Below are 26,950 nucleotides of genomic sequence, written 5' to 3'. Positions count from 1 at the left end.
CATTCTCAAAATAAATCGAATCACAATAGTTCGCGCGATTCTCTAGCATCCGGTTAACAGACAGCCGATAACCGGAAGTTATCGACAACAAAAGGAATTTGAAGAGAACAGAAATTGGATAGCGGACCGAGGCACCAGATGGAGCATCGCGACAGGCGCTGCCATTCGGAAAGGTGAAAATAAAATACCTGGTGTAGTGAAAATGAAATGTAAGAAAGAAGAAAAAAAAGACTATCATGTACAAGAGCGGCCATGTTGGATCAGAGCAGATGTCGATGCGCGGTTGCGGCAGCGTGGCACAAGAGCACTGTGTTTGTTTTCACGATGCAATTACAACAGCTGAGCAAATTGTCAATGAGCTTCAGGATAGAAATATAACGTTGGTGAAATTTGTTGAAAGAGATGAGATAAGACGTGCAACAGAGAAAAAAAGAAAGATAAAAGTAAACTTGTTTCGCGTCTTTTTCAGTCAATGTAGATGGAAATCATACGCTATAATGGGTTGCGAAGAATTATTTAATATTTTATTTTTGTGCGTTTTAGTGTAAAATGCATTACTGTGTTAATAAGACAGGAGGCTGGTTTGCTTCAAGATTTTCCATAATTAGTACGCGGAAAACGAGATAGCTGCATATACTGGAAGTTTTTCGTGAAACTCGTCGCGAAACGCCGGCAGATAGGCAACCGAAGTTACGTTTTATGCTCCTTGATATTCGAAACGTAGCTTTGGTTGCCTATCTGCCGGCGTTTCGCGTAGAATTTGACGGAAAACTTGCAGTTTACAGTATAATATACATTTTTATTAAATTACGTACAGCTATATGATAATAAGGCAGTATACGAGGATAAAATTGCAGTCGAGGAAGGTTATAATATATTGAATATCGTTGGTCTTTTTTGGTTTTTGAGAGAATTTTAGACCTTTGAAAGAAAGAGTTTAACGGTGTAGAGGGATAAACATGACTGTCGACATGAAATTTTACGTATCCACATACAGGATACAATATGGAAAATTTTATTTAAAGAGGTTTAAATAGTTTTCAAATACGGTACAATTACGATTCCTTGGTTATTGGAATATTAGAAGTCCGTTCATTCATCCGACTGTAATTCTTCAGTCACTACACTGCTGTAGAAAAACTGATTCAATTCTACACCCAGAACTATGAGGTATAACTTGACTGTTACGGCTAGGGCTCGGATTAATATGTAAATGCATATTATTTTTATTTAAATTATTTTTATTGCTTATTTGGTTTTCTATATAAAGTAAGATGTTTGGAGCCAAAAAATGCATTTTCTATTTTTCATATTCTTTTTGTCTATATTTTAGTTTTTCAAGTCTATACACATACATGTGCGCATATTTTGTAATTTTAAATACACCGAGAGAAATTTTTAGTTCCGGTTACCGTTCAGTCCTTAACTATTTTCATCTTTTACCACAATCAAAAAATATAGTTCTAGGTAGAAAATGAAAATTAGTTTTCTAGCCGTTGCCGGAAAGTCTAGTATCCGTTGCCATTCTTTCTCATTACGATCACTTTTACTATATTTTCTTGCAACTGTTGCGAAAATTTAACGCTTGTGCAAGAATAAATTGACGTTAAAGCCTTGTTTAACTAAAAAAGTAGAGTAAACCTCAGAAACTGATTTTGCGTTGCGATTACCAAAAAAGGATCGACGACAGCGCAAAATGTTTAGGCGTACCTCGTTTTTCGCAATTCCAACAATATTCAAACAGTTTTCTCAACGATACCAGTTTTACTCAATTTTTCCAGTTCCTATAACAAATGAAATATTTCTCAGTGTAAATTAACAGCAACTGCAACCGATTGGGAAATCAACAAGTTGGACCCTCGGAGTCAGCGACGTCGTCGGCACGGTATTCTTGGGATATATTGATGTAGTTCGCATCGGAGGGAGACGCAGGCGCGTTTCAGGACACCGTTGACAGGGTACGGGCGGGGGTCTTCGAAATGGTCGATATCGAAGCTATAGTGGCGCGAGGCTTTCCCGAGGCCAGTCCGCCAGCCGACGACGCTGTCGTTCGTGTACCCGCGGTAGAATTTTCGTGTCCGTGAAACGTAATCAGCTCCTGACAATCGGCAGGAAGAACGGTCGAGGCTCGATAACGAGAGTTTAGCGAGATAAATATCCGGGGGAAACGGAGATCGTCGATCATCCTGACCAGCAGCAGCCTGCATCGCCGGAAAACCGCCGCTGGGCCTTAGACTAAAATCATCGGGGCCTTCGAGGGTCGTCAACGACGGAACTGTGAGTCGATCACTGAAACGAAAGCTCCCGTTCCATTTCCATCCGCACCATCTCCAACGCCAACGCGGACTCGACTCGTTCGTCGATGGCCTGCTTATTGATTTCCCGACGTTCCTTCGCACGATGCACCCCTTCTCTTTTTCTTCTTCTTCTTCTTCTTCTTCTACGGCTCCGCTTTCGCTTGGCTATTTTTTCAATCCGTGTTTAAACTCCCCGACTCCTAATCGGCGACTAACGCTTTTATTTAGGTCGACGCACCTCCGCCAATCAGCGAGCCTCGATAAGCCTGCAACAGCAACTCGCTTGTGACGTGCCTGCTTTCCACTTCCTTGAAGATAGCACACGATATTACGCTCGTTTATCGCCTCCTGACAGCTGAGCTAATTCGGATTCGTTTCTTATAGCCGTGAGGCGAACTTGAACGTCACTTGTTTCGACGTTATTCGGTCAGGTTCGAAACAAACGAACGGAGAGCCAAGGAAAACATGGCTGATTGTGGAAAAGTCGAGTTGAGTTAGTCTTCTTATTCATCACCCTTGTCATTCAAGAATAGCCATATTTGATTCGGTTAACGGGCGAGAGGATTTGTGTTCTCGCGATACGGCAACGAATCACGGTCAGTTTATTCCGTTCTTTGCGTTTTTTGTTTTATTGGTCGGTTCGTTTGAATCGATTCTGTGCCAACTTCGTACCAGATGTTTCCAATTACAATCTTTGATGGCGGGCATGTGTAAGGTGCGCTATATATATGGGTATACGTCGTTTGTACGTGGTTCAAGAGCTAAACCCCCCTGATCAATAATTGAGACTGTCAAAAAGTAGTGAAATTTCGGCCATTATTTGGCAGTCGATATAAACGATATCGGATATCGCTTAATACAACGTCCGACGATTGCGTGTCGGGCGATTGTTAACTTTAGTACAGGAATAGAGAAAAAAAATTTCACCAAATTTAATATTAGAATTAGAATTTCTAACAATAAGTTTATAATTCATATCGAAATCATTTTCTCTACAACGGAGGGATGGAAAATCTTTAGACAAATTGAATCTGATCCTCGGTTGAAAAACAGTTGAATCAAAACCGTGAATAGATACTGTACGAAGAATACTGCAATATTTTTTTTTTTCTCAGAAGTGTGAGTAGAATAAATATTTTATTCTCATTTTTCTTTTGCACAGATATTCAAATAAAGAGGTTTAATCACTTTTTATTTTTCTCGATTCTCTGTCTTATCCGATCTTAACTTTATCCATTTTTTTAAATGTACCTAAATATCCCAAAAACAGTTTCCGCAAACTGTCTAACTTTGTCGAATATCACGTTGGATTTAAAATCACTTTTTTTCAGTACAGGACAACCAGTTAAAATTCATAATACAGTTTCGTTTTTCAAAATTACAAAAATTATATCCATTCCATACGGTGAAATAAATGATCTTTTGGCAGATTAGAAATTCGCACTATTTTGCGCTATACTGTACGTAAAATAATTTATACAATGCACTGATCTAAGCGACAGAGATATTTTATGCGAGATAAGGGAAAGACTCGAAAATATCGAATTTCACTGGAAAACGACACAATTTCGATAACAGTTTTTAACGATCTTGAAGAAACTGGGAGTGAGTGTAAATTACTGCACCGTGTATACGGACGATATTGAAGTTGGTAACATTATCGCAACTAAACATTGTGGAAAAAAATCACCTATTTTCTTACTTTCGCATTGATTTTGAAGTAACTAAAATTTCGGAACATGAAACAACGCTCTTTCGTCAACATGAATCGTTTCGATAACGTTACTAAGTTCAATATGACGTAGACGAGCCAATCGTGAGTCGAGGTGGAACTAACGTTAAAACATGTTCCGCAGAGCCGATCACTCGAAAGGCGACGTTATCAGCGTTACTTAAAACTGCGAACCGAGTCGTTCTTCGACTTGAAGCCACGTAGACCGAAGTGAGGTTCGCGGTGTGATTTTGCGTTTTCTCTATCAGCAGCGGAAACCCAGTAAGGCGATATCGTAAATACCGAGGATAGTAATTATACATCGACAGGAAGGAGATCAACAGACGGGGAGAAAGATTTCATCCCGACGTTTAAACCGGCGATTCTGTCACTCATTGACTGACTCGCATCATTCATTCATCTCGCGACGCGTTCTATAATTCGCATTCCGTAACCGTATTTTCGCTATTACATCGCGACAATGTCCGAGAATAAGGACAAAGATAGCGCCGCTAGAGTTCCTGTCAAGGATTCAGTGCTGGAACTTCGTACGCGAATGCAACGGATGATATCAATCGTCGAAATCACTTCCCCGGATTACGCGGTACATGGATTATATCTTTTCATTCCCACTTCGCGAAACGTCGATTGACGGTATTCTCAGCATCTGTTTTACCCGATTTTCGTCTTTTTTTCGTTTATACGTTTCGATGCGATCGGTCAACGCATTATATTTAAGTATCAATTTTCGAATTGGTTTGAAAAATAAGGTTGGATCGTAAAAGAGGCAGTTGTTAATACCGTTTGGATTGTTTTCAGATGGCGGGCCAAGACCCTAAGTGGCAGAAGGATGCGGCGGATCAAAATTTCGACTACATGTTCAAGCTGTTAATAATCGGCAACTCATCCGTCGGTAAAACATCGTTCCTCTTCCGATACGCCGACGACTCGTTCACCTCGGCCTTCGTATCGACGGTGGGGATCGATTTCAAAGTGAAAACCGTCTTCAGGCACGACAAGCGAGTTAAACTGCAGATATGGGTTCGTTCTTTGTTACTGTAAACGATTTATCTCTACTTATCAAAGTGAGAAATTCTATTTTTCAACGCGTATTTATAGTTGAGTGGAATATATTATGCTGTAGTTAGTTTATACCGATCGCGTTAAATGTCATTCATTTTTACTGTACTATGAAAGCCTACGCACGTCCGATATGAAAATGCCGCAGTAAGCGTAATTAAAATACCCATAGAACAGTCAAAATCAGTGACATTTTGATCCGTCGGTAAAGATGGACTGTAGCGTATCCTCTTAACGGATAAAAGTGGCAATTAGAATGTCTTGATGAAATGCTGCAGTCAGCTTAATAAAAATACCCCTAGAACAGTCAAAAACATTGACATTTTGATCTGTCGGTAAAGATGGACTATAGCATATCTTTTCAACGGATAAAAATGGCAATTACAAAGTCTCGATAAAATGCTGCAGTCAGCGTAACAAAAATTCCCCTAGAACGATAAAAAATAGTGACATTTTGACTCGTCGGTAAGGATGGACTATAGCGTATCCTCTTAACGTATAAAAATGGCAATAATAAAGTCGTGTTCCTAGTGGAAATGAGAACTGTTTTTTATTCCTGCAGGACACGGCGGGTCAGGAGAGATACAGAACGATTACGACGGCCTACTACAGAGGTGCGATGGGTTTCATACTGATGTACGACATAACAAACGCGGAGTCATTCAATTCCGTCCAAGACTGGGTTACGCAAATAAAGACATATTCGTGGGACAATGCCCAGGTTATTTTGGTCGGGAACAAGTGCGACATGGAAGACGAAAGAGTCATCAGTTTCGAAAGGGGCAAACAATTGGCCGACCAATTAGGCGTACAATTTTTCGAAACATCGGCCAAGGAGAATGTCAACGTCAAGGTAAGGTCATTCGAAATAGATATGGTCAACCTTTGCGTTATCCTGCAATCAGACAAAACTAAAAAAAGTTGACACTAATTACAAAGTCATAAAATGATGTGACGGAAGGTTGGGAAAGTAAATATCTGCAGTCATGAGTCGAGTTAATCGACTGATTTTCACTAATTGGGATGAAAAAGCGATAAGAAAAACTAAATTCAAGCCAAACAGATCCTACAATTGATCGTGAATCAATTCGTCAACCACTTGAAGTGCGAAATCATAAAATGAGTTACAGGTTTGAAACAACACCCTGCAGAAATCGATTGAGTCGAGTCCTTTTCGATAACCTAAAATGAATTAGCCGGTAAAAAAATGTTAGTGAAAGCGCAAAAGATTCTTCAATGAAGTCAATTTCTGCAAGTAAGCAAAGCGCGAAACAAAAAACTGACTAGTTAGAAATCTGAAGTGAGGAATATTGCAGAAGTGAACGAAGCTAATTGATTTACTGCTAATTAGAATGAAAAGCGAATTAGGAACAAATAAATTTTACGGAAAAAATTTTCTCCACTGAACGAATTTCCTCAATTAAACAAAATACGAAACAAAAAGAATGATTAGTTACAAGATTGAAAAAATTAGCAGTACCGTAGAGACGAATCGAGTTAATCAATTCACTTTTAATCAGAACGAAGAAACGACGAGAAATAAGTAAAGCCCATCAAAAAAGATCCTGCGATTTAACCAGTTGCATAAATTTTGTCAATTATATTTTCGTAACTAATAACAGATGTGTTCAAAATTTTTAGGCTGTGTTCGAGCGGCTGGTGGACATAATATGCGACAAGATGAGCGAATCGCTTGACAGTGATCCAACCCTGATGGGAAGTGGAGGTGCAGGAACCGGGGCGAAGGGCCAGCGACTTACGGATCAGCCGAGTAACCCCGCTAATGCAAACTGCAACTGCTAAGGCGTCATAATTGCGCCTCATGGAAAATCCCTTTGAGTGCCGACGCTAGTTGGCTAGTCCATAATTTCGTCGTTCCTTGTTTGTCTCTTCTTCCTCTCCCTCTTAATTTCACCCTCTCTCTCTCTCTCTCTCTCTCTCTCTCTCTCGCATTCCGCCCCTGTACTTCAATTTCCATTCAGTCCAAGCCTTTGTTTTTACGGTTAGCGATACTCGGTTAGACAATACTCTCTTTACATTCTCACCGTTCTTATTCTGGTGTTCAAATTTCCCGCCATGTAGATTTACTCGTTTGGGATTCGCAGAAATATTATACAATTTGAAAATTTCATACAGCAGATTTGAGTAAATGAATTTTTATCGTCAAATCTCGTCGGATTTTGAAATATCAATTCTGGATCGTTTGAAAAATTATCAACCGAGTAAAAAATAATCATAGATTTAAGTTCACCTTTTGGTCAAAGTTAAACGTTAATTTTAGCCTCATTAAACCCGAGTGTTTTTCATTTCACATAACGTAAGAGTTAATCTACTGATTTTAGGATGAAATTCGTCACGAAGAGACGGGCAATTAATGGGAAACTTGTTTAAAAATATTTCGAAAATTTGAACACCATTTTACGAAAGCCAGTTTATGGTCTCTCTCATCATTAAACATGAATATTATTATCAACTGGAATAGCAGTACGGTGGCTAACACAGATGACAACTGTTATGAGAGGAAAAATTACACGAGCGAAGGAACCAAAGTATAAACACAATCCTGTTGCACCAGCATCCTATAATATACGATATATCACTAATGTAATGTAATATTGCGCGGTGTACAGCTGAAATCAGCGAATTGTGAATTTATTAATTAGAGTCTCAATTATTAGAAGAATCTTTGTATATACATATACATGTACACATTACAACCGATTGAAAATGAGTGTGTGATGTATATTTAGATACATCAGCTATACATTGTATAATCTATATTATTAACTTATTCTATGACGTGTCAATTAAAGTGAATTTCAATTGCCTGCTACGACGACGACGATAATTTTCGTCATTGTATACACGAGTTGTCATTATGTATAGAAACTGAATCATAGGCCTTTTGTAACAGACAGAAATCAAACGCGTTTAGTCAGGGGATTCGGTGTGGAAATGAAATTTGGCAATTTGGCGAAGTACAGATCGGTGATCCAATCCGATGAAGTAAAATCGGTGTCACGAATCAAAGTTTAAGCTTTGAAAAAAAAAAAGAAAAAAAACAACGATATCAAATTTTCAACCGATACTCGATTTTTACAAGCTATCGAATTAATCGCTGCTATGATTTGTATCCTGAAAAATTTTAATTCTTCTCGAAGTATGCAATACAGATAAAAGGCAAATATTTCGATGAAATGATTCTTGACAAAGTCATCGAGAAAAAAAAAACCACCAATTTTGTCGACTCAAATTAAAATGTCTTTGAAGTATGTAATATTCGTCATAACAATCTCTTGACGATCAGTTTGACGTCTTACGAAATTTTAACCCTTTTTGTTAAAATTAAAGATTATAATTGTACAAAAATTGTAACCCCGTTAAATGAAGTCTGTAATTTTTGTCACCTTGTTAAACTCAATTCGTACCGTTCTCTTTGAATATGTTAGTATAATAGTATATAAATTTATACATACGTGATAGAGGTATGTTATATATAGCTCACGTAATCAGCGCTACAGTATTTGCATATACATTGTATATGTATATTATAGATATGTATGCAGTATAATGTCCGTAATGTTATTCCATTGTCTATATTTTTGGAACTTTCCTCATCGTTCCATTGAATTAGTTTCATTTCAATTCCTTTCATTCCCTATTTCTTCACTCCCGTCCCGCCCATTTGAAAACTAGGCGAACTACCCTCTGTAAATAAGATATATTAAATATTATTGACATATGTAATGAAGTGTATAATGTATGCGTTAATAATTTATCCGTGTGAATTAACGAGGGTCCATTTCCGCACGATAGGATGCTGATAGAACCCGCAACGCAGAATATAAAACAATAAATAAATCTGATGATAAATTGAAAAGAAACCGCGTTTCGAATTGCGATTACACATGTATACATATATATATATACATGAGGGTGTTTCAAAAAAAAAGAATTTTTTTTTTTTCTCATGGTGGCCAAAAATTGATAGTATACCTAAAAACAAAAATTTTGGCACCAATATGGGCTCTTAATATCAATAGTAAGGTTTGACTCTATGCATTTCTTTATTTTCCATTTAAATAACACGGGAAAATTTAATTTTTATTTTGGAATTTTTGTTACTTTGGAACGGTTCATCGTAACAACAATCTGAAAAAAGAGATTTGTAGGAAATTTCACGCTCTACAAAAAACGTCTGAAGATCAAAGTTCCTCAGATCAACCCTTTCGAAGATATCAGCTATCAAAAATAACACTAATCAAAAATTTCAAATATTTTCCAATAAAACTACAAAAAAATATCATATGCCATATTTATATTATTTTTTACGTAAAATTACTTTAATTCTGTTAACCTGAGCCTATAAACTTTTTTTTTAGCTAATTAATTCAATACTTAACTCACAATAAGCACAAAAATCATTTATGTGATATATTTAACCTTGATATTTATGTAATTGTGCTTTTTGTGAGTTAAGTGTTGAATTAATTAGCAAAAAAAAAAGTGTACAGGCTCAGGTTAACAGAATTAAAGTAATTTTACGTAAAAAATAATATAAATATGGCATATGATATTTTTTTGTAGTTTTATTGGAAAATATTTGAAATTTTTGATTAGTGTTATTTTTGATAGCTGATATCTTCGAAAGGGTTGATCTGAGGAACTTTGATCTTCAGACGTTTTTTGTAGAGCGTGAAATTTCCTACAAATCTTTTTTTTCAGATTGTTGTTACGATGAACCGTTCCAAAGTAATAAAAATTGAAAAATAAAAAATAAATTTTCCCGTGTTATTTAAATGGAAAATAAAGAAATGGATAGAGTCAAACCTTACTATTGATATTAAGAGCTCATATTGTTGCCAAAATTTTTGTTTTTAGGTCAACTATCAATTTTTAGACACCATAAAAAAAAAAGTCGTCTTTTTTTGAAACACCCTAATATACATATATACATATATATATTTATATATATATATATATAATATACTACCTGCAATAGTAAATTTTTTATTTTTCTTGTTGAATTTATTGCTTTAACTCAATAATATATCAAATGCGATGTCTTCATGCGACCATATAATATATATATGTATATATATATATTAGAATTGTGCAAAAGGGAAACAAAACGAGAACAAACATGATAATAAGGAAGAAAATTAGAAGAAAGGTAAAAAAAAAAAAAAAATAAATAAAAAATTACACAATGAACATAATATAATAACGTAATAGGTAATTTTCCTACATATTTTGTGTGAAACGCCGTTTATCTATGCAATTATTATTACAGTCTGACGTCAAGGGGTATACAGATGTATTATTATAATAATAATAATCTGCAAACATACTATATATATATACAATGACAAAGAGCGGAGAAAAGGTATGGAAACAAAATCAAATAGTCGGCGGACAGATCGAAAAGATACGAATAGCGTGAAGACAAAAAGTAGGAGAAAGAAAATTGAAAAAAAAAAAAAAAAAAGTACACATTAGAAAAGCTGGTGGATGGACACTGTATGTATGTATTGTAAAACGTATGTAACTACCGTTACTATTAATTTAATTATTATTGTTATTGTTGTTGTTGTTATTATTATTTTTATCAATAATATCATCACACGCCTAATAATAATGATAATAATAATAATAATAACCTGTTACTGGGACTTACTTCCTAAAAGTTATGCTGATCGTTCGTATTATTACAATAATAATAATAACAATAATAATAATAATAATATTAATAAATAAATGTAGTATATATGAATATATAAAGTTAATGTTTTCAGTGCTGTCTACACAATATTATAATAGCAGGCAACATTGTCAAAAAATAAAAGTGTATTATAATAATAATTCAACATACGAATTGTGCCATCATATTTATTATACATATATATATATATATATATTTAGGCGATGTTCGTATAACCGATAATTGAAACAAGTATACCCCATGTCATTTCTCATAGGTCACACGATCACCGGGAAAATCGATTTTCAAACCCCATTATAGCCGTAAATTTGTCGGGAAATGAATTTTTATTGACTAATAAAATCTGGAATGAAACGAACCGAGCTTTCATGCTCGATTACAACCATTCTAGGTTATTCGCAGTGAAGTGTTTCGCATTATATAATATCACTGCAGAGTTCTGTGTTAATTATAACGAGGTATTTCAATTCCCCTCGAAGTTCGTTTCTATGCGTGAACCATAATCGACAATTGATGATGAACAATAAACTAAATTGAATTGTATCGGCCGTAAGACCGACCGACCCTTGACTCACATCAGCCGCGTATTTTCTTCACCCTCGATCAAAGTCAGCTCCCCGTAATCCCTGGATAAGGATAGGTTTTAGAATAATTAAATTTCATCGATCGGAACAGCAATCGTTCTTCCTCGACGATTGATTTGGGAATAGTGGCGGAAGTTGATGGGTCAGTTTTCTTGGAGGGGGGGGGGGGGGGGGATTTCCCTCACCGAGAGGGTGTGAATCGAACCTTTCCTCTTGGGTTTCCGTAATCCGGTAAGTTTTCGAATTCCACATGTGTCGGGTATGCTATCTCTTCTACGTACGTGGTTGAAACTGGGTCACGAGTGATAACAATTCCCCGTCATAAACGAACGAACGCGACGCTACCCCTAAAGGCCTTGATTCTCGAGTGACGCGTTAACTCGGAATTAAAGCATAAATTACTCACGCCAGACTAGCCCCAACGTTTCCTCATATAAGTAAGGAGACCTCCTGCTGGTTACATAATTGCTGAATAATTTCGATCTAATCAAGTTAAGACACTGGTGTGAAAATACCTTAATCAGGTTCTTTCGTTACTTGATGACGACGATGATGATGTGCTGAGGTGCAATTAACCGTATCAAGATATCTTGGGCGGACTATGAATGGACACGTTTACAGAAAGTACCCTGAAAAACAAAAGTGACCGAATGTTCGTCAAGTTTGCTCCTTATATCCTTGCTTCTAGGTTCATCTTGACTTTGACTTCATTCAACTTGAAAATCTTGATGAAACACTGAATCGAGACAGTCCGATTGTTGGTAAAGAGGTTTGTTTGAAGCGACGTGTGAGAAAATGTTCACGTTGTCAACGTTGAGCAGTTTCTCACCGATTACATGGTTCGTCTTTGTACGAAACATCACGTTATTGGTATCAGAGAAGACATTTCGGATAAACTGTCATGTCGAAGGGCAGTTCTCCAGAGGGTTCTGCTTATCCCCCTGTAGCGACAGCGATGATATCGATATCTTGTAGGCGAACATCGAAATGGCGAATAGGTTGCCTGGTGACTATTATCGCGCTTCATCTGCAGGTGATAAATTTAGGAGTGAGAGCTGTGAAAATGACTAACTACAAAATGAAGGAGGGTCTTTGGTGTCGCGAAAGAACTTGGTGCTTCAAGCTCATTGCAGACTGCAGACTAAAAAGTCGATCGTTCATTTGCTTGGAAGTCAAATGAATCATTTCGGTTCCGTGACGTAGATTTCGAATGATTTCTATCGACTTCTGCCTTTTCATGTAATTTTCGTTACAGAATTCTATTTTTTCACGATTCAAAATGATGTCCGTTGATATCGCAAAGGTTACGTACCTGATTTCCAGTGATTTCCCAGTGATCTCGGGAAATTCGGTGATTTTTGGTCTCAATGGAATCCTAGGAAGTTCCAGCAAGTGACTCGAAAGAGTTTGAGGACACCCAGAGAACTCTGAAAAGTCGTTGGAAAACAGTGAAAACCACTAGGTTTACTGTGAGTCAACGAAAGTATAAGATAAGACAGAAGTCAATAGAATGTCATGGGATTGAAACCATTTGGCGTTAACCGTAACGCTGAGGAACGTTTTCCATGATCTGCATCGTTCCACACGCGATTTCTTCAGTGATACCAAGTGATTGGAGATGAATTCCAATAACATGAGAAATCTCGATGAATTCCCCGTGATACCGAAGAGTATTTCCGCCATTGAAGTTCTTTCGAATATCGTCCTTCGGGAAAAGAACTTGTTTCGATGTCACGTCCAGTTTGATGACAAGGACGAGCTTTGGGTCAATTGGATCGAACCGCGTTGCTGAGAAGAGGAGGGAGGACAGGCATGTCTTTGAAGTACGGAGCGAGGGGGTCGAGGTGATCCTTCTGACGGCATTGATCCTTTGGCCGACAATCCTCACGTAGCTTCGAGACAAAGACGATATACCTCGAACATCGAAACTCCCAATATAACATTGACTACAATGAGCACGCAAGTAACGGAGGGCAATCGATAAACAGGTTGTTGGCTCGAATGCGAGCAGACGACGAATGGTCAGGGAAAAATAGCCCGATCGATTCCCAGGCCCAGGTGAGAGAGAACCTGGCCTCACTGCTGCACGACCGTTTACGCATGTAAGGTTTCCTCTAACCCGGCGATGTGGGCGTCGACTCCGCTGCCCGATGGGCTCAAGCTTTTCTGGGAACAAGACGAGCTCGCGGTTCACCAGGAGCTCAGGCAGCAGGGCCGTTTCCAGGGCGACGAGACGCGCCTTTTGTACTCCCGTTAAAAAGGTTCCTCACCATGGGTTCTGTCCACGTTCTCCACTTTTCGAGTTTTATCTGTCAGGCTACTCCGTTACTTGTTAAATGGTGAATGATGGTACATGACTCCTCGACTCATTAACGTGCCAATAATTTCAAGCCGGCAAGGTCAAGTCTAAATTCCTCGACGTTAATATCTGCTCCTGGCAAACTCGCGAATAATGGTACATCAGTCCTGGACTCCTTCGTGCTAATGACTTCGGGCGGGCAAAGTCAAGTCCCGCTCCTCGACCTCACCTGAACTTTACGCGGTGTAGAAATGGTCGATGGCCACTTGATGACCACTGGCTGCCCGGGGTTTCCGCTCTCCTTGAAAAGCATGAAATTTGTTATAACGATGTGGCGAAGCTGTGGCGGCTTCGCTACCGGTCCCAACACATGGTCTGACTATTATTCTCTTTGGTTAACGCAGCCCTCGTAGCATCGACTTCAGGTATCTCAAAAGCAGAGCTTCAGGGAACTAACAATACGTCATAATGACATGGTACGAGCTTACAAAAGTCTAGAGCATCGACACTTCTTTTCCCCGTCTTGGCGAAGCTGCTGGTAGTGATGAAAAGTAGTTTATTCACACAAACAGGACCGAGCTTTGCAGCTTCGGTTCTCATCATCTCATTGGTCCGACGAATTGTCGATATGCAAGAATTCATCGCAGTCAGTTTGTGCTGCGAATATGATGAGAGGATCGAGAATCATCGACGTTTGAGCTTTTCTTCCAACGCTACGAATAATCCGTGACTAACTCAAAAGCTTTCAGCTTGTCTGAATAATCGTCAAACCGTTCATTAGTTTTATGATGAGAAGGACGTCCCGCCGCGTTTAGCTCGACTCCATTAACGGAGATTCAGATTAATGCCAGAGAACCTCTTTTCTCGATGTTTTCAACTAACTGTGTCAGGGATCCGAGGGGTCCGAATGTAATTTTTCTCCCAAGAGAACGTCTCGTCGAAACTTTCTCTCGGGCTGTATATTTCATTGCTGAATTATAAATACGGAATGGAATTCCTCTGGAGGAAAAGAACTGGACGTTTTATAAAAATCACCATTTGCAGGTAACGGTTTCTTCTACATGTATTCTCTATCTTTTTGATGCACCTCGCATACACCCTTTCGATGATGTTGTTTCAATTTCGAAAGCACCCTTCGTAAGTACATGACGCTCGAATCGGGAGAGAAAGCTGTGCTTTTATCGGAATCGAAATATTCGATGTATTCCCCGTTGGGTTTTATTGACGTCCGAAGTTCTAGAGAAGTTCCAAGTGTTCGGGAATGGATTTTCCCCCCAACTGCCTTTCCATAAAATCAAGAAGAATCCCGATATTCTTTATTCAGAAGAAAGATGGTTCCTCGATTTGTATCGATCTCACCTCCCTTAAACTTATTGTTTCATACTGCGTTTCGCTTTATCAAACCATGTTCGGAAGAAAATTCCCACCCTCTGTATCTAAATAATTACTATCCATATGCCGGCGTGTAGTTTCCTATAAATATCACAATAGTTTCCTATTTTCTGACTCAGCAATTTATTCCCAGAGTTTTGGCGTGCTAAAATAACACATCTCTATTCCAACTTGGATACAGTGTATCGCACGTACATCGAGACTTGATGTATCGTTGGCCAGCTGGCAGAAGCATTCCGTAAAAGATCGTATCACGAACAATAGAAATAATACCTACAAGACGTCTTTATTTCCTCGTGTTTTTATCGAACCCACAAAACGTTGGTATACCTAAATAGTTGTTGATAGCGTTTCAAGGAATTTTTATTCGACAGACCTCGGCCGAAGCTTCCGAGCTTTTTTTACCCTACTACACAGTTTCTCACGACCTCGTTTTGCTGTGTATCAATTAATACAAGTTATGCAGAGTGCGAGAAAGGGTGATGTAATTATTAGATTACGAAAACTTGGATCATTTGAGAAGCGGGCGTTAAGACTGTCGCTTAATGTATGCAAGCTCACGTCTCCCAAGCTCGTGGTAAGAGGCGGTGCTCCGACGGCGTAGGGGGGAAAAGGGTGAAACGTGATTTGATAAGTTTATCGATGAATCGAGGTTGCGGCATGCTTTTTACTTTTTCTTTCTTTCTTTCTTTTTTTGTTTTTTTTTTTCATACAGAAAAGAAGAAAAACGTCGTCAGCTATTTACAGGTCCCGGAGAAGAAAGACGAGAGAAACGGCGTTGGTGGGAGTATAAAAAGAATATCGGAACGAGAATAATGGCGATAAATAAACCGCGCAATGATACAAGCAGGTAAATAAAAACGGTGACGCGTTTAGGCTGCTTGCGCTGGGGGCTATTTCGTGCGGATTCTCGTTGGTTCTATATTTACGTGGGAATATTATAATTAACCCAAAATGCGCACGTACCGCACGGATAAGTTGAAAACACGAATTATACACACACCTATAATATTATTGCCGCATGCAGCAGCAGCAGCAGCAGCAGCAGCACATGTTACAAAAACACCTCCCCGCCTATCTTTGAAACCAGCTAAAGCATAAGCTGAAATGCTTTACAATTAGAGTTAGGTACGATCTGAAATGTTTACACTTAGTCTCGAAGCTCTCGGCTGCAGGCTCGTTTAGTTTATTTAACCGACTCCCGGCAAGAAGTCACGTCGAGATTTTAACATCATCCGGCTCTCCGCGCGCATTTGTATGTTCACACCGTTCGCACGGCGAAGACAGGCAACTTGACGAAACCCGGTTCCTTTTCGAAATTAACTTGCCCACGTAGTCGGATTGATCGGTGTATGTTCCGCCTATTTTGCAATTTCGCAATTTCGCAATTTCGCAAGACACGATTTGCGTCTTTCGCTGCGAATTTATCGTGATAAATTGTCTAGTCGTTAGACTGCGTTTAAGTTTACATGAAAACTTTTTCAAACATACATATTATATGGGGCATTCCACGCCAACTCGGTAAACGATTACACCAGCTATCACATTTTTTTAAACCGTAAAATTTCTTTCTTCCCTCCAAGAATTTTCCCCACGTCAGTGCGATCCCTGAAAAGCTTTTCCAACAAAATTTTCAAATTTTTTTAATCGCTCGTCTTTGTCCAATGATTTTTTAACATCCGTCTCATGAACACTCAAAATGATTTTTATGTAATGAGAAAAAGAAAAAAAACAAACATTTAGTTTCCGAAATGAAATATTTCACGCAAGATTCAGAGGACCTCGTTTTTTTTAATTTTCTTTTCTTATTTTTTAATCATTCTTTCTATTTTTCTCATGTTTTTTTTCTATCTTCATACCTGTTCAAAATATGTCATAAAATTTTGAAAAAACTCGTGAGTGTGTTTTAGAACTACAGAAGCAATTTAAAAAATTAGTAATCAAATCGGAGATGCGGTATGTATTATAATAGATTTTGAACAGGTATGAAAATAGAAAAAACTATATTTTTTTTTCTTGTTTCATAAAAATCAAGTTGAGGGTTTTTTGGAACGAAAATTTTTTTGGAAGCTTTTCAAGGGTCGCATTAAGGTAGGAAAAATCCTTGGTGAAATTAAAAAATGTCATGGTAAACCGTTTACTGAGTTGGCGTGGAATGCCCCATACATATTTCTTACCTCGAGTTATGGTAAAATTTCCGTTATCTGCAAATTCCAGCTATCAGTCTAAAGGTTCGAAATACTGCGAACGAAAATCTACTGTACACAACTTTCGTAGAGATTTTATCCGCGGGAAATGAGAAAAGTTGCAGCACTTTTGTTCCTAGTCTTGAGACCCTACCACGTCTCTTTAAATTTTCACCCTGTTATTGTGGATATTTTATCGCGGTTAATAAACGACCTAATATACAAAATCAATCGCATATTCAAATACTTCTCATATTTTTATACGCAGGTATACGATCGAGAGCAAAAATTGTCTTACAGGTATCGTCAAATTACATGATAATACCTGTTTGAATTTGGAACTTAAATGCGGGTTACTTTTTTATTATCCACATGTACACATTGCTTACCAAGAAGACAAAGAAAATTACAATCACAGCAGCGAGAGAAATTTCTGATCGTGATTACTGTACACTACAGAGTCTTTGACTATTTTCAATTTTCAACATAACCTAAAAATCCTGTTCTGGGTACCAAATAAACGGGAATTTCTTTCGTATACCATTTTTTTGAAACAGTTGTCATAATTTGATGCTGGCGCGACGAGAGATTGATCTTAAGGTCTCATTCGACTGAAGCAATGCAATAAGTCGAACAAATAAATGTTACGTTGCAGTAACCAGAAAATACGTTATTGACAATTACAAGGTGAAAAAATTTTGTCCAGATTTCGTGTAATTTGAAGTCAATATACGAGCTCGTGTAAATTGTTCCACCAGAACGTGAAAAGTTTTCGCCCAAAAAGTACTAAAAAATTTTAACAGTATACATATGACACCAGACTACAAAAACTGTTCAAACCAAAAATGTTCGAATCGATGTAACCATTTTACTGAAATTTTCCATTAACACATAAACGAATGAAACCCTTCCGATTCCGAAAATGAAAAATATGCTATACAACGAGGAATTTGAGTTTGCGGGTAAAAAGAATTGAGTAGTAAAAACCAGAAGTTCAAACTCTCGAACAAATTCTGCAACATCGTGCAAACGGTATAATACAAATATATATATACGTAGGTACGTACAAAACCGTTACAAATGGTATTACATACAAGCCTCACAGAATCCAGTTTCACTCCGAGTCAAGTCAATTAGTCTAAAAATAAAGCCAAAAAGAAAGAAAAAAATGAAGAAATAGAAAAAAATTTCGCAAGACAAGTTCAAGTTCTCCAACCCTCCCGCCTTCCCCGCGTCTATCTTAAACATCGTACCTACCTATAGACGTCCGCCAGGTGTATGTACATACCTGCACTAAAGGCACGCTACATAGGTACAGTAGGTGTCTGCGCATCGAGTAACGCGGCGCGCGAAAGCTCGCGTACGATGCGCGCGCAGTCAATTCTCGTTGGGCAGCATGGTGGGGGAAAAGCGCCGGAGCAACAAGCGTACGTACGCGTAAATTTGCGGTCCGCGCGTCCCCGCGACGTACGTACGTCTCTATCCGCGCACACATACCTGCGATACCTCACTAAAAGCTCCCGAAAAGCTCTCGGAGGTCCGCGAGGGCGCGTGCGACGTTTTCACGTTCACCCTTGGCGCGTGTGCCCTGCGTCGGACGTGTGTATACGTATACATGTACGTTATGTATAACTGATGTATACATGAATGTATATGCATACACACACAGACATATATATATGTATATATATGGGATGAAACCGAAGAGCGAAGAACCAGACGAAGGCGGCGAGCGCTCGCCGTCAGTGCTGCGCGAGCTTTCGATCCGCGTCGACGTTCAATCCCTCCTTCGACCGATTCTTCTTTTCTTCTTCTTCTTCCGGTGCTCGTCGCTCGTCCGCGTTGAGAAAAGTAAATAATAGACAGAGAATAAGAAGAAAATAAATAAAAAAAAAAAAAAAAAAAGACAGTCCGAAGACTTTGCAGACAGATAATGAAGGAGGAAAAGCTCAGTGTGAGTTTTCACGACTATTGCAAAATCGTAAACTCTTCTCCCCTTAACGATCCCTGATGAAATCGAGCTTTTCTTCTTCTAACGATCTTGCCGTTTTTTTTTTCTTCTCTCTCTCTCTCTCTCTTGTTTTTGGCACTTGAGCGAAAATCCTTGGGGCCTTGTTTTTCCAATTTTCATCGTCAGTTTAAGCACGGCGTTAGGTAACGCGACGGCGGCTTTGACTGTCTCGGTATTGAAACGAATATACGCAACGATCCGTTAATTATGTATGAAAAATTGGCGAAATTGTTAATTAAAAGAAAATTTATGCATTATACATATAACGCGTTATTATAACACGACGCGTTCAGCTGCGGAGGATGAAAGTGGAACGTCTGAAGCCGGACAAGCGTGCGGATTGGAAGTGTATAATAGAGGTTATTTCTTTTTTAACTAAAGAAAAGCTCAGCTTAGCGGGGAAAAAATGTATGCAAATAATACCTGCGGTGTCGCCCGCGTCATGTGTTTCTAATATATACATTTGTTAACGTAATCGGTGAGCCGGGTTTCAAACGGCGGCGGTTTTCGCGATTCGCGGAGTTTCCGTTTTATTCGTTGCTGTCGTTGTTGTTTTTTTTTTTTTCTTCTTCTTCTTCTCTTCCTCTTTTCATATAATCTTTTATTTTCTTCAAAAATCGTCTCAATTCCGCGTTTCGTTCCTACCGAGTTTACGAAAGCTTCCGATGTGTAACATATGTATTATGTGTATATAATGGAGTGTAGAGCCGACTATATATAGCGGGTGTATAAATAAATCCTAACTGAATATTTAATGCTGCCAACTTCTCCGCTGACCAACACCGAACGTAACGAAACTAAACGAAACGAAACGAAACGAAACGAAACGAAACGAAACTGACTGAAACCCACCGTCTACTTGAGTATTTTTATTTCGTTCACATTATACCCAGCGGTGTTGCAGGACAGGGTCGGAAATCGGGCGAGGAAAGATAGCGTTTAGTTCGATCACTCGGTTATTTCTACGACTCGTCACTTCGGTCAGAAATCGCTCTCATCGTCGGCTAGGAGATTGCAACTCCCCTAGTTGACGATTATTTTTATATTCTCATTCTGTCTCTCGCTTCCCGCCCCTTTGCCACATCTGCCGAACATCCGCCGAGTGACAGATATTAGTGCGGCAGTCTTTTCCTCGCAATCAGTCTCTTCAGAGCTCGGGACTCGGTTTTTTTTTTTTTGTTTCGGGACAAACCGCACGACATCTCGTTTCGTCGCGCCGATTCAGTAATTTTTATAGAATTTGATCACTTTGTTTAAAAATAAGAAAGTAATTGCTGAATAAGAGGAAGAAGAGTCAGCTAATTTTGTTACGCTATACGGATATCATTTCGCAAGTTTATAAAGCATATTTAGCTTTACATATTTCAATTTGGCGAAATTATTCTCATAAGATTTTGTTGCAAGAAACAAGCCCCAATTTTTCCAACTAACGATGTATAGAAAATCGAATTTACAATCTCTCACAAAAAAATTGAGTAGATCATTTTTTTTTTTCACCACTTATTTGAAATGTGTTTAAAATACTTTTGTAAGCCTCTCGCGTGCGATTAATTTGATCTTTTGTCATACAAAACGATAAACTCTCGGCTATCTTGTCGAATTTTCAAAGGTAATAAAAAACTTCACGTCGGTTAAATTTAACGATAAATCTGTAACGTTTAATAAATGTATAATCGAACAAGGTGTAAACCCGTTTTGAATACTCCGTCGTGTTAATATTGACTCAATTTAGGTAACCAGTTTCCCCAATCGTGTGAATAATAAGTCTCATCAGTTTGATCGAAGAGGCCAATTACTTGATTAAAGAACGTATATTTTTACATCAAAGCGATTGTGAAAGATTGTGAATTTTTTCAGTAGCGACAAAGAGCGTGAAACACGGCTAGAGGGAAATATTAGTCGGATAGTCAGATTCTATTTTACTTTTATTCACGATTTTCGTTGTACAAAAATAGCCGATTTTAGGGTAGCTCAACCTGCGCTGGGACACAATACACACTGTATATGCTGTATACGCGTATATTATGATGAGCTATTTTTGAGTTGATTAACTTAAGGTGACGTTGCCGCGTGTCTATCGGCTGTTTGTGAAGGTAATACGCTGTTTCTTGTTTTATAAAAGTTAAAATTAGCCGCGCACCGGTGAGAATACAAATATATATATATACATATAGCATAACGAAAAGTCGAATAAAAAGGCGACGGCTAGAATTTGACGAAACAATTTTCACCAAAAAAAAAAAAAAAAAAAAAAAAACCAAATTCGTTAAGATTCCTCGCCCGATTATCCGCGCACTGACAAAATTATTAGTTAATAACGGTGATAAATAACTGTCTGATTTCAGGTGACGATGGAAACGCGTTAAAGAAGCCCCGACGCGTGAATAAATAATAAAAATATATATACAAAAAAAAAAAAAATCAGGTTTTTTTTGTGTTGCGAATCACGGCGATAATCGGAGACCCAGCTACGGGAGTATGAGAAAGATGTTTTTCACGGGTGGAAAGGACTTATTATACTACGTAAATAATCGCGGGGATTATAATAACAATAAAGGCCGGGGAGCAGGTGCATTTAACGATGAAGTGGAGGATAGAAATGGTTGCTCTAGCGGTATTAATAATAAATTCGTCTTGGATCGGGCATGTACGTCATCTATCCGGCAGAAGAGCTCCTTAGAATCTATGAAACCAACAGGCTACCCGCGGGGAGCTTACTGAACGCTGGCGTGTTGACGAGTCGACGGTGCCAAGTTTCTAACTGGAGTCAGATTGACTCGAACGCTAAGAAGATAGAGAAGAGCAAGAAGAATAAGCCGGGAAAACCGACTAGGAACGATCACGATCAGAACAACAGTAACAATCATAATAACAACAATAATAACAACAACAGCAATAATAACAACAACAGTAACAACAACAACAAAAACAATAATAGTAATAAAATCAACGGTAACGGCAACAGTAACAGCAACAGTAACGATAGCGGTAGTTTTAGTAATATCGAGAAGAGCTGTTTAAACTCGTCCGGAAATTCCGGCGCATCTAAAGGCCGTAAGAAAAAACGAGTTATTATGCAAAATAACCGCAACACCAACGAGGAGGGCGCACCCAACCCCCTTAAGGACTTGACACATGCATCCCTCAGCGAACCGCTAAAGCTCCACAATGCAAACACCCTCAAGCTCGTTCAGAACGGTCAGTATATCAATCATTTTTCTCTGTCCTCTGTAAGCTCGGTAATAAAGCACAAAGTTCAGCGGTATGAAAGAGTGCGGCGAGGGAAATTTTTACTTCCGGTTAACGCTCGGTCCTTGGCTATTTTCGTTTTTTTTTTTTTTTTTATCGCTGTCGAAAAAATATTGTTCCGGATAGAAAGTGAAAATCAGTTTTGTAGCCGATACCGGAAAATCTGGTATCTGATTTGGGGGGGGGGGTGGAAAAAATTCGTCGCACCCTAAACAAGGACCATCCTAGTAGCCTAGTTTGATGGAATGGAAAAAAACGGACCGTTCAATGTTGCATTTCAGTGAATTGGAACTCTGGATTTTCATTCGTAAATGAATTTGTAATTAACCGGAAGCTAGTTTGAGGCAAATTTTTTCATTACCTTCACACTAAATCACAGAATACTTATTCGATATATATATGTATGTCTATTCAAGGCAAAAACGTTCTGAATTATGATTGATTTCGACACTCGGGACCTAAAAAGAAATTGAAAAAAAAAAAAAGAACCAGCACTTGATGTCAGTTTCATTGTACTTTTTACTCGACCGTAGGTACGCCCGGTGCATTATATTTAATCCGATAATAAATTGATGTTGATATAAAAATGTGGGGTTAAAATATCGAGGAAAATTGAAACGTTTTCATTTTGTATAATAATACCATCCATGTATTCTGCAGCGAAGTGGTTTTCCACGCTTTTTATATGCATATTATATTACCGCAGATTCGAGTGGAATAAAAAGCAACGATAAAAAAAAAAAGAACAAAAAAAAAAAAAAGAAAAACCATCGGCCTTAGCCGCAAGTGTTGGATCATCAGCACCTTCTGCACACGTCAAAGAGTCACTCGTAGATCGCGTATCGCCGTGACCCATAACTGGTAGTGTAATTATATTTTCCCCCCAACAACTAAGGTACAGTCAATTATCGATCCTACGAACCGTGCACGGAGCAACAATTTTAATAGACGCGATGCGACGGTGAAAGTTGAATAGAAACGGAAAACATACATCGATGCTTAATTAAACGTCGCGTGTTAAATTTCGGTCAATCAACAACCGGTATAATAAGCCTGAACAAAGGGTGAGGTGCTTTCGAAAATGCCGGAATTTCAAAAGCAGCGCCCTTGTTAAATTCCGGTTAAAATTATTGCGATTTTTCGTTTTTATTTATTTTTTTTTGCTTTTCTAAAGAAAAAACGAACAAGGGATGTTATTGCAATCACCTTGGAAATGAAAAATTCAGTTTTCACTGTATCTTGAGTCTCGAAGTTTCAAGGGACGTTTAAAAATAATTTTTGAAAATATTCGAACGAACGTCTGAGTGTCTGCTATCAATTTTTCATCCGACGATATCTGGAGAACGAAAGAACGGATTCGGACGATTCTGGTCTAAATCGACGAGGCTTTCCTCAACTCAGAACCGATTGAGATTTTGGATAAGATCGATCCATTAGTTTTAGAGTTATTCGATTAACCGTACGAGAAAAAAAAAATGTGTATATGTGTAAAAATGATGATATCTCGAGAATGGATAAACGAATTTTCATGATCTTAGTCTAAATCGACGCAGCTTTTTTCACCTTGGAACCGAATCAGTTTTTGAATTTCATCGGCCACAAAATTTTTCCAGTCGTTTGATCAAAACATGAAATGCAAAAAAGTGAGAAAGTCAAAAAAAAAAAAAAAAAAACAAGCTTCTTCCGGATGTTTCACCGTCTCGAAACGCATCCCAGAGGAATGTTTTTAGGCTGGCCTTATCAAGGTCACCGAAATTAAACCACTTAATTTTTTACCCCGCCCAGGGGAGGGAGGGGATCATACATCGCAACGCAACGAGCACATAATTTTGAATCAAGTTATTCGGCACGCAAATAGAGAAAACTCGCGTGCGGGGGCGAATATCGAGCCAAGTTGCAGGGTTCGCACGGCGAAGCTTCGCGACGGGACAATTTGCCTGTTCACAACAATGCGACCACGTCGCGACGCGTGTACGGAACGAAGTTCGTCGTGTGCCGTCGTAATTGCGGTAACGAGAACCCCGCAATTGAGTCGGGGGTTGTATCTATGAACCTGCTCGAAACCCACGGATCGTTTTCCAAGTAGAGTTGGACAGCGACTCCGGACCTTGAATCATAGTTGAATTAATCATCGGGGTCGCGAATGGCAACTGGGCCTGAAGCTCATCCGCATTAACGATCTACGGGGTGTACAGTCGGGCTGAAAATTGTTGAAACAAAGACGGGACGAAACGGGTAGCTTTTAAGTAGCGTCGTTCAGGATGTTTTACTTACATTTTACTGTAACTGACTTTCCCACGATGGAAGGATTGAATGTTGAAACATTGGAACTCGACCATAAACACATCGTTACTTTAGCTACTTCATAGAAATCTTATTATTATACACGTTTTTATTTTTATTTCATCGGAAACACCATATTGCTTGATTCGTTCTAATCGGCATGAGCTGATTTTGTTTTAAATGAATTTTCTTTTTTTTTTAACGATAATTTATTCGTGTGTAAGTTGTTACGATTGGATAATCGTGGAATTTTTTTTTTTTTTTCTGCCAACTGACGAACCCAAGAAAGAATCTGCCTCAGACAATTTTCCGGGAATTTATTTACCAGTAGAACGAGCTGTTTTTCATCACGATCAGACGAACTGTATTAATTTACAGGAAAGAAAAAGTAAAAAAAAAAAAAACAGTGAAATAATGTGATTTCTTTGATGTCGTTAATAACAAGTTTTTTACACTTGAAGTTCATTATTAAAACGCTTTCATCCGGATCACAGTGACTTCTCGAATTAGATTCAAATTGATCAACATCACTTGCCCTGTTTAACTTTCATCTTGTTACGTTTTTGATTCGACACATCTTTGACCTGACTATACGTCCCATACATCCTCAACCCTTTGAGTCACAGATTATCGCGCTGAACCAACTTTTAAAACGAGACAGTGTTCCGTGGTTTTTGGGATCGCTGATTACGAATCTGAAATCAGCTTTCAATCATTCAAAATTGCAGATGCAACATAACGGACGAAAATTTCAAATTTGTTCGAATCCGGTCAAAAAACTCTGTGCAAGGACTTTTGGGGTCGCTGCTTGGATTCGCCGTACTGAATTTTCAAAATCTGATTTCCGATTCGTAATCAGCGACCCCAAAAACCCCTGTACAGAGTTTTTTCTCCGGATTCGATCGATTTGAAATTTTCGTCCGCCATATTGGATCCGCCATCTTGAGTTTTTTAAATCCGGTATCAGATTCGCAATCAACGATATTAAAAACTTATAACTTGTATAAAACATGTATTTTCTTCAATCAATTTGTGTCTAATAATAACAATTTACATTACATCGCAACAATTGCTCTCGAGTATTGAAAATCTATTATTATACCGTCAGATATAGTAAAAAAAAAATACGTTTTCAAATTTCTCTAAACGTCCATAAATGCGTATAAAATATTTGGTAAAAATGCTTCCACCACTATGACTCAAAGGGTTAAGAGACTCCGGCGTTCCGTTTTCTCGCTTCGTTATGTCGGATGAGGTTCCCTGTGTTCTTGTTTACGAATATATTAACGCCGAGGTTATTAATTTTCCATTCGAGAAGAGGAACTACGCGTCTCACTTCGCCGATTCTTAACGCGCAATTTCATATAAGTGAAAAAGCTGATAACCTAGAACGGGTAATGAAAATATTTAACAACGGAATTATTACGAGCCAGCTCTCTAATCTAATATCCTTCGCCTCGTTGCGGGATATTAAGAAGCAAAGAAGTTATCTCAATATGTTTACTGCTATGTACAACGTACAGATATTATACGTACAGGTATTTTTTTATTCGTCTTCGCCATTTCCCATCGGGGCGATTTACACTGCTGGTAATGTTTCGAACGAGTTTTCCAATAACTTTCAATTCTGACTGTGCGTATAATACATTTATATTTGGTGTTTGCTCTATGCGTGCAGGGGATGAATTTAATCAAATTATTTTCGTTCGGCCAACTTTCATTCCCGTTGAATAAACAAGACGAATAATTTTTTCGTACAATGTTCGCGTTGTTTCAATGCAAAATATACGAAAATCTGAGGCTTATAAAATCGGACGCAAATAGAATAAAAATAAAGAAAGAAAAGTCTACTTATGCATACAAAGTGAAATAAATCTTTTTATGGACGATACTTATACGCGTGTATACTGGCCGGGTTAAAAAAGATCTATTTTATTTTTTCAGATCTCTTATAACTCACAAACCAATAAACAAATTCAAATGACTCGCACATATTCTTATAGGAAACCGAACACTCTACAAAAAGTGTTTCTTAACATTTTTTGATAAATTGACTCCTTCCAAAGTTATTCAAGCTCGAAGTCCAATTTACATTACATTCGACTATTTTTTTTTTTTTTTAGTTTACGGCAAGGT

General features: G+C 38.2%; 2 protein-coding genes and 1 long non-coding RNA gene across 14 annotated transcripts in view; all 3 read left to right on the top strand.

Annotated features, from left to right (window-relative positions):
• The first annotated feature begins 1,994 nt into the window (after nt 1-1,994).
• On the top strand, nt 1,995-9,340 carry LOC124302366 (ras-related protein Rab-3). 4 transcript variants are annotated; one of them, XM_046758483.1, is made up of 5 exons: nt 1,995-2,277; nt 2,526-2,785; nt 4,828-5,049; nt 5,651-5,941; nt 6,730-9,340. In XM_046758483.1, exons 3-5 carry the CDS (start codon nt 4,828-4,830, stop codon nt 6,889-6,891), a joined length of 675 nt encoding a protein of 224 aa, XP_046614439.1. In that variant the 5' UTR covers nt 1,995-2,277; nt 2,526-2,785; the 3' UTR covers nt 6,892-9,340. The 4 variants fall into 4 exon arrangements, with proteins under 4 accessions (XP_046614439.1, XP_046614437.1, XP_046614440.1 ...); XM_046758481.1 differs by lacking the exon at nt 2,526-2,785; XM_046758484.1 differs by lacking the exons at nt 1,995-2,277; nt 2,526-2,785 and adding an exon at nt 4,273-4,290.
• Nucleotides 9,341-9,580: 240 nt separating this feature from the next.
• On the top strand, nt 9,581-12,662 carry LOC124303373 (uncharacterized). Its single transcript, XR_006907908.1, has 3 exons — nt 9,581-10,005; nt 12,016-12,018; nt 12,650-12,662. It is a non-coding gene; the product is annotated as an uncharacterized LOC124303373 (long non-coding RNA).
• Nucleotides 12,663-18,983: 6,321 nt separating this feature from the next.
• Nucleotides 18,984-26,950, top strand: part of LOC124303369 (uncharacterized) — a 41,077-nt gene continuing 33,110 nt past the window's right edge. For 2 of the 9 annotated variants that reach the window (XM_046760485.1, XM_046760493.1), the window contains exons 1-2: nt 18,998-19,225; nt 21,628-22,480. In XM_046760485.1, coding sequence (XP_046616441.1) covers nt 21,928-22,480 — 553 coding nt within the window. In that variant the 5' untranslated portion in view covers nt 18,998-19,225; nt 21,628-21,927. Of the gene's footprint in view, nt 19,226-19,341; nt 19,642-20,452; nt 20,892-21,139; nt 21,376-21,627; nt 22,481-26,950 lie in introns of those variants that run through there. The other 7 variants (XM_046760489.1, XM_046760492.1, XM_046760491.1 and 4 more) reach the window with 7 other exon arrangements.

This window comes from Neodiprion virginianus, chromosome 4, assembly GCF_021901495.1.
Source record: "Neodiprion virginianus isolate iyNeoVirg1 chromosome 4, iyNeoVirg1.1, whole genome shotgun sequence".
NCBI lineage: Eukaryota > Metazoa > Arthropoda > Insecta > Hymenoptera > Diprionidae > Neodiprion > Neodiprion virginianus.
Note: the sequence above shows the minus strand (reverse complement) of the source record. Positions and strands in the feature narration are given on the sequence as shown.